General features: G+C 54.9%; 2 protein-coding genes across 2 annotated transcripts; one reads left to right on the top strand and one right to left on the bottom strand.

Moving 5' to 3' along the window:
* The first annotated feature begins 1,123 nt into the window (after window positions 1–1,123).
* Window positions 1,124–2,731, top strand: B0T26DRAFT_116717 (WD40-repeat-containing domain protein). Its single transcript, XM_060433306.1, has 4 exons — window positions 1,124–1,378; window positions 1,452–1,473; window positions 1,725–2,220; window positions 2,292–2,731. Exons 1-4 carry the CDS (start codon window positions 1,357–1,359, stop codon window positions 2,706–2,708), a joined length of 957 nt encoding a protein of 318 aa, XP_060299945.1. The 5' UTR covers window positions 1,124–1,356; the 3' UTR covers window positions 2,709–2,731.
* A 1,590-nt stretch (window positions 2,732–4,321) lies between these two features.
* Window positions 4,322–7,896, bottom strand: B0T26DRAFT_693009 (armadillo-type protein). Its single transcript, XM_060441182.1, has 7 exons — window positions 7,520–7,896; window positions 7,259–7,396; window positions 7,090–7,200; window positions 6,885–7,031; window positions 6,424–6,797; window positions 6,076–6,370; window positions 4,322–6,000 (listed from the first exon to the last, which is right to left on the bottom strand). The coding sequence occupies exons 1-7, from the start codon at window positions 7,640–7,642 to the stop codon at window positions 4,756–4,758; spliced, it is 2,433 nt and encodes an 810-aa protein (XP_060299944.1). The 5' UTR covers window positions 7,643–7,896; the 3' UTR covers window positions 4,322–4,755.
* Window positions 7,897–8,159: the final 263 nt, after the last annotated feature.

The raw sequence follows: 8,159 nt of genomic DNA, 5'->3' as shown, positions 1-8,159 counted from the left end.
CGGGACTTGTTTGCCTGCCTATCCGCTTGCCAGCTTACAGCAGGACAAGAGACGCACAGCGACTGCCAGCGGATGCAGGACCAAGAGAGTATCGCCATCGCACGGGGGCCAAAGGAGCACACGCGTTTCAACTACCGGAGTATGACATGGAGCCAATGGTGCGTACTCCTGGGTCGCTTATATTCCCTAAGCACGGCGGGCATGATGAGTGAGCGGCTTGTTAAACCAATAGCTGAAGTAGGTGACGAGATGGACCAGGGGGTAAACCGAGGGCGAGCCGAGCAGAATCTCGACTAAGTGTTGTCAGGCCGTTGGGAACTCGGTCGGTCCTGTGACGCCTTCATCAGCAACCCGATGGCAGGACAGCAGCGGGTCACCTACTGGTTCAGCGTCAGGGGCGTGACACTTGGGCACTTGCACGAAACGATGAACACGAGTTTCCCAGTCACACTTGAGAAGGAGCCCGACCGACATAGACCTGGGAAAGAGTCTGTCTCCCTCGAACAGGGGGACAAATCTGGGGTAGTCACAGCATCGAGTCCATGACAGGCTTGCGGTTCGTGGTATATAAGACTTTGGGGGCTGTGACCAGCGCCATCAGGGCCGGGTGCTGAGAACAAGTGCGGGAAGAGGTGCAGGTTCAGGTTTAGGTTCCGGTGCGGCCTGTTGCAGAAAGAGAGAGACATGCTTGAGGAAACAAATTTGCTTTTCTCCGTACCTGTACCTAGGCAGGTACTTGAGGTAGGCAAATAAAAGACTTCAATACGAAGAAAAAACGACTGAAAGAATGCCTTGAACCGCGTGTTCAAGAACCGAAGCTGAAGTGTAGGTATGGAGTATATCAAACATGTAATGCATAGTTAATGGCGGGCCCATAAATTACGTCCTGTCAAGCAACCTGTCGAGATCGCAGAATTTGTGGAGGGAGAGAAAATCCAAATTTGAGTTATGCGATTGGAACATTTTGCTATCAAACAAACGTCCGTTCAAGTAAGTCTGGGTAGGGAAAGGGGTGATATGGACCCCAGCATATCGACTTAGATCGGAGGAAGGTTATTCCATTTGCCGCGCCTTAACCTTGACGCCACGGCTCTCAGAACTTCAGGAGGCTGTCAGGCGGTGGCACATGCGCCAGCCAGACCCCAGGAGCCACGCTATGGGGGGCCTAGCCCCACCCCAAGCAGCTAAAGAAGTACAAGGCCAGGGCAACCAAGGACCCGGACGGTGCCTTAGAAGCGAGCCAGGGCGCCGCGCAGTCGCGAGAATTAGAGGCTCGAGATAGTTCCGCAAAACCGATCTCTCAACACCTCTTTTACCCGGCTCCCCAAAAAACCATGGACTCGTAGCCGTGGCAAAATGTCCGTCATTCTCTGCACAGGTGAGCCCTACCCTCCTATTGCTCTCCCGAGTTGATTGATTGCACGCTGACAACAGCGCTTCTGGATGTGCAGCTGGCTACGACCACACTATCAGGTGCGCTAGACCGCCGAGCATTTGACCTGACCGCGAACCCCTCCGCTCCGAAGAGCAAGCCCACCTTGCCGCACCTTGCCGCACGGCAACACTCTGCCCTGTTGTCGCGTCGTGTGGTGCAGTGTCGCGTCGCGTGTCGCGTTGTGCCGCAACTGGGCCACAATAGCTTCGCTTCGCATGGAGCCTCCCTCTCCAGGTCTCGAATCGGATTGCGAGCAAGATGGATGTGGCTAACCGGCCGTCGTTGCCAGATTCTGGGAGGCTCTATCCGGAATCTGCTCCCGCACAATCCAGCACCCCGATTCCCAGGTGAACCGGCTGTGCATCTCCCCCGACAAGCGCTTCCTCGCCGCTGCGGGCCACCACACGGTCAAGCTCTTTGACATCCGCTCGACCAACCCCGCCCCGCTGCTCGTCTTCGAGGGCCACACGGGCAACATCACAGGCGTTGCCTTCCACTGCGAGGGGAAATGGATGGTGACGAGCTCCGAAGACGGCACCGTCAAAATCTGGGAGACGCGGACGGGCGCCATCCAACGCAGCTATAACCACGGATCGCCGGCCAACGATGTCGTTATCCACCCAAACCAGGGCGAGATCATCAGCTGTGACCGCAGTGGGAGCATCAGACTGTGGGACCTGGCCGAGAACACGTGCTCGCACCAGCTCATTCCTGAAGACGAGGTCTCCGTTTCGAGCGTCACGGTTGCCAGCGACGGCACTCTTCTCTGCGCAGCCAACAATACTGTCTGTTCTCACGTAGATCTTGTTCCTGTCGCCATGGCCGATAGACTGCTGACGTGCCTTCTCTTCTGCAGGGCAATGTGTTTGTGTGGCAGCTCATCCAGGCTTTCGATAGGACGCAACTGGTGCCCCTGACCCACTTCAACGCCCACAACCAGTACATCACGCGCATTCTGCTCTCGCCAGACGTCAAGAAGCTGGCCACCTGCAGCGCCGACCACACCGCCAAGATCTGGGAGGTCAAGGCGATGGAGCCGTCGGGGCTCGAGGCGGAGCCCAGGCCGTTCCCGCTCGAGGCCACGCTGACGAGCCACCAGCGCTGGGTGTGGGACTGTGCATTCAGTGCGGATAGTGCCTACCTGGTCACAGCCTGCAGCGATCACTACGCGCGACTCTGGGAGCTACACAGCCAGCAAATCATCCGCCAGTACAACGGTCACCACCGCGGTGCCGTCTGCGTGGCGCTAAACGACTATTCCGAGTCTCGCTAGGAGGGGTCGCGGCGTCGTAGCCACCGGACCAGCCGGCAATTGCGGTCAAAATCCAACTTGAGCTCGAGACTCGTCACGGGACAACCAAGGGCTCCCTCCTAGGGGCAGCCGCACACGTAACCCGACCCTATGTACCCATTTTAAGCACAAGCAGCCAGTGTCTTGAGAGAGTGATAAACTAGGGAACCCGCCGAACGGTGAAGTCTCGCCTCGCCCAGATACAGGAGCACTTCTGGGAGAACATGGCTTCTTCCTCAACTGGCCCCCTCCGATGCATGCCCCTTTTGGCATTTGCGGGAGGTTTAGGCGGGAATTTGCCACACACAAATAAACAAAACTATGTCTAGCCTTTGGGAGGTTTTCCCCCTTTAATACTTCTGATCGGCGGACTTTTGTATTTCCTTTTTTTTTTTCTTTTTCTACACAACTGTTTTTTATTTATTTATTTCCTTAATCTCTAGTTTTCCGGGACAATCCGGGCAGCCTGGACAGACAGACGACGAAATGCGTATCTCTCATAGTGCCGGTTTGGAGGGATAGACAGAATGGTTGGGCTAGGGGGGAAGGAGGGAGGATGCGGATAAAGGGGGAGGAGGGGGGGCAGATAATAGGCTGACTAATACCCCAGTTTTGGGGGCTGACTGGGACTGAGAAGCGGCCTCACGGCGTTTGCCCTCTACCATAGTTTCTTCTCAGCTCTTCAGACTAGCATTTGTTCCACCAAACGAAGTGGCATAAGATGGAACGTTCTACAGTGCAATGCAGTGGTTGGCGCCAGGTGCAAGTGCATGCCATGAATGAATGACTTGACGGCGGACAATGCCGACTGTCAACCCTGGTGCCCTTTTGGGATTTTAGTGGGTCGGCCTGTCTCCATCGAGAAAGGCCCGACGCATCCATCGTCTCATCACCTACCATCCCGCGAAATAAATAAATACCTTAATTACCTACGATCACTACGCTCTCGCCGATTAGGTAAATACAGTGATCAACTGGGTGAGGTTTGCTTTGCTTTGCGCCTCCCTCTAGTATAGTACCTTCCAGTTCTTCCGTCTTGCTTAGCGAACAAGGCTGTCTGTTTGTTTACCTCAGGATGTCTTATAAGTCATGTAAGGTGCCGGCCTGCCTCCTGTCTCCCCGGTAATTTTGGCCAGGAGTTCAGGTGTCTTGGTTGATACCTAAACAGCCACAATTAGAACTTTTCTTTATTATTGTATTGTGCCACAAAGCACAGAAGTAAATTTCTGTAGTTTTACTTTGCCTTTACCTTCTCTACTCCATGTCCCTTAGTTAATGGCCTTTCGTAATACCTAGTATGTACTTAATCAGGTATCAAAGGTTGTGTGCAATATTCCACTGTCAAAATGACCGCATTATTAGAATGGACTACCTACTATGATGCTTACCTGCCAGTGCAGCACACTCACCGCTTACCCAGTTACCAGGCAGGCAGGCAGGCAGGCAGGCAAACAGAAATCTGAGTAGAAGGGAACGTATATCTGTTGGAATAGCGACATTCCTGACCGCACTTTAGGTGAAGGAAGGGAGGTGCCGTGAGCCACGTGCATACTCACGTGACCGCTTCACGGGCCACGTGATCGCACGGGCCTCGCGCACACACCACAACCATTCCCTTCCTAGAATCGAACAAGACAACCAATCCATTTTACCCCCACCTTGTAGTACCACTACACTCTCTCTTAGGCAAACCATCAGTGGTATGATCTAGATATCACGAACAATATCCTCTGGAAATTGACAGTCCTGAAAAGCTCAAAAGCTCAAGAACAGATAAAGTTACTTGCCAAGGTACTTCGTATCTACCCACAAACCTTCAAAAAGGCGAGACCTCTAAAACCAGGAGGTCATGACAAAGCCGTCTAAGTATCGGCCCCCCAAGACTAAAATGGCTACACATATATAACCAGGCTGGGGGTGGTTAAGGTAGTAATAAGTATTCAGAAGAAAAGAAAGTTGCACAAAAATATTTTCTACCCTTCTCTCCTAGAGTCTGCCCTGTCTCATATTAACCTTACGGGAGCTGTACCTACCAGCCGTCCCCCCAGCCGTCATCTTCGTCCGTCTGTTTTGGCTTCATGTCCAGCTTCTTAGCCGCAACAGGCTGTGTCTTTGGCTTGAACACAGCCACCGGCAAGGGCTTCTTTGCAGGCGCGGCAGCGGTGGTCGACGCCTTGGACAGGCCCTTGGGCAAGCCTTTCCCGCCCAGCCCGCCGCTCTTCTTCTGCGCCTGCGCCGCGAGCCAGCCGGCAAAGTCGGGCTCGGAGCTGTCGTCAAAGGGCACTGCGGGCGCTGCCGAGCTCTTTTTCGAGGGCAGTGTCGTGGATGAGGATAGGGAGTTCGTCTGTGGTGAAGTAGGGGTGTCGTTGGCGTCGCCGAAAAAGTCGTCGGCCTCCCCCGTTCCGTCGTCCATGTCGCCCCAGGCATCGCCGTCGTCATCGACGACTTCCGGGTCGGGGAAGAAGGACTCGCCACCAAAGCCCCCAGACGACGAGGTCCGGGAGAGGGGCGCCGAAGCGGATCCGAGAGGTGGAGACTTGAGGGCCTGGCGGTGCAGTGTGGACGCCGAGGACGAGGCTGGCACGACTGTTGGGACTTGGCGCTTGTTGGCCGTTGCCGATGGCGCCGACGCAGCAGCCCCGTTGGAGGACTCGATATCGCCCGCCGCTGCAGAGAGCTTGTTGGTGAAGGAGGAGATGGCCCATCCAGCCCAAGACGCTGAAGAGGACGCCGGCTGGCCTGACTGGCCCTGCTGCCCTGGCTGAGGCGTGCTCATCCGTGGCACTCCTGGCGAGGTGGATTCTGGCGGGAGGGCCGAGTCGGGCATGGCGGCAGCAGCTTTTCTGACCTTTTGGAAATATACTTCGATCGTCTTGGCCGCCTGGTCTCGGATTTGTTTTTCTTTGTCAACCAGCAGAGGGCAGATGGCAGGTAACACGCGCGTCGCGCAGTCCTCGTCCGAGAAATACTCGCCCGTCACCGCCAGGGCTAAGAGGGCCGCATTGCGGGCATGGACAAAGGGATCGCGAAGTGAGCGGCTGAAAGCCGCTAGTAACACCTTAACTCTTGATGAAGGCCCGAGATTCTTGGCGATCTTGCCAAGACATATCGTGGTGTTAGTCCGGATTCCCGGCTGCTCGTCGTTGGCCGTTTTGGCCAAATATCTCAACAGCTCTCCGTTGATGGTGCGGTCTGAGAGCTTATTGATGAGTGTCAAGACCGACTTCAGTGTCTGCTCTCTCACAACAGGTGCGATATCTGTGAACCCCGTAACCTGCAATTGTGAGTATGAATTCGATTTGGACCGCACGTGACGCGATATCAAAAGCGAGGACAAGTCTAAACTTACTATTTGCGGGAAGATCTTATCGTTCACCACCTTTTGCGAAAGTCTATCGATCATGAGAGGCAAATTGTCTAACAAGCATACTCTATTCGCTCTATCGGGGTTGCCGAATAGCCGAATAAGCACCGGGGTGACTCTCGTATCAAAGTCATCGTTTGATAATTTTGCAGAGATTTTCATAACCACCGCAAAGGCCTTGGGCCCTCCGCCGCCAAATTCAACTGATTTTAGCAGCTCGGGCAAGACTTTCATCTTGAAAAAGTCCTCGGGGAAGTCATCGCTTAGTTGGCCAAGATCACTGCTCGAGTCAGCACCGCAGGTTCAACACGCGAGATAAATTCAAATACGCACTCCAAGAACTCCTCTCGCTCTGATTCTGTCTTTACTCCCAGGTTTTCAACGCCGTCAGTAAGTTTAATTAGGGGGGTATCAAAGAAGGAGCCGCTCCGTAGTCCTTGGTCGAGGAAATGGCCGACGCTAAGCCTCGCTTTGGGGTTTGCATTAGCTAAGCGCTTGTAGCTTGAATGCATGCTAGGAGGAATATTCTTCGTCTGTCCAGCCTGGTCGGTCCCGCTATAGCTGCCGTTGAACACTTCAAAGACCAGCAGGCCAAACCCGAACGAGTCAACGGCCGAATGGGGACTGCGTTTGATAGCATCCCAGCCGGACCTTGCTAGCTCGGGCGGCGTATAGCGGCCCGAGTCGGGAACAAGACTACCATATGTCTAGTCTCACGTTAGTGTCCCTAGTTTTAACGCGTCTTGGGATAGGCCCCAGGCCCCGGGCTAGACCACAGCATGCACAAGACCTACGTAAATGACGGCGTCGTCGTCCTTGACATTGCTCAGCACCTCGAAGCCTCCCAACTTCCATTCGCCGCTTTCAGATGTGAAGATGGAAGCAACTTTGAGGCTGCCGTGGATCGACGACGCCTCGTCGTTGATGAACTTGATGGTACGCTGCAGCTCCACATCAGCCTGCCATGCCATGACAGCAACATGATAATGGCAGACAAACCCCTATGCTGTAGAGACCCCATTTTGTGGTTTCTGGACTCAAGCTCTTTCGTTTAACGTGCCACCGCAGAGGGACCAGTCGCTCGGTGGCAATGTAGATGTACGAATCTGACTTTGGCAAAGCCTCAGCTCGGGACACACGCGTACGCTCGAGGGGCGGGGGGGCCTACCTCGACAGTGTCCAGCACCTTGATGACGCCCGGGTGTCGCAGTGTCCGCAGTTTCTTCAGCGCGTTTCGGGCCAGCGGGAGGGCGGAGCGGTTGGCGGTGATGTCGAAGGAGAAGATGCTGCAGTTGGAACCGTCCTCCTGGTGCGTGAGTGTTAGCAGGTGCTGGTGGTATTGCCGCGCCGGCGCATACCACTGCGGTGCTGGCGACGGCCCGGCCCGGTCTGCAAAGCTGGGGATGGGACTGAAGGAGAGGAAACTCACACGTCGCGTGCCGTTGTAGAGGGCCCAGATGGAGGGGTCGAGGTCGACCTTGTCGCCAAACGTGTATGGAAAGGGCGGCCCTTTGGCAATCGCGGATGCGACAGCCGACTTGAGGAAATCCATAACTCGCAAGTAGTCCGAGGCGCTGGCGCAGGTTCGCAATCTCGGCCGGCTTCGTGGTCTGACCAACGCTGCGAGTGGGATCGGTCGCAAAGCGCAACCTCGAAAGCCGTCGTCGCTGACGCCCTACCCGATCTTAGCACTGGGGGGTGCCTGAAGCAGAGTTCCAGGTTAGGTGGCGTGGCGTGCACGCTAACCCGAGACAGCAGGCGGAGAGCGCAGTTCGCAATGGAAATCCCAGGCCTGCCCCCCGATTCTGCCACAGCCGCAAGGAGGGCTGCGTGCACAGGGCACCTTACTTTTATAGCGGGCTTTGCAAGGATCCAGGTGGATTGGATTGCTCACCGGAAATTTATCCCTTGGACTTCGCTTCTTCTCGGTTCTCTACCCACATCCCTCGCAACTCTGCCCTTGTTATTATCCGCATTTCGTACAAACTTAATTTTTATTATTTTTATCATTAAAATTTTTTTTTCAATCAATATCAGCACGGGCCGAATCCCGGCGTCTACTTCGCCTC

Source organism: Lasiosphaeria miniovina (genome assembly GCF_030549165.1).
Source record: "Lasiosphaeria miniovina strain SMH2392-1A chromosome Unknown B0T26scaffold_2, whole genome shotgun sequence".
Taxonomy (NCBI): Eukaryota; Fungi; Ascomycota; class Sordariomycetes; order Sordariales; family Lasiosphaeriaceae; genus Lasiosphaeria; species Lasiosphaeria miniovina.
This window is presented reverse-complemented; position numbering and strand designations above follow the sequence as displayed.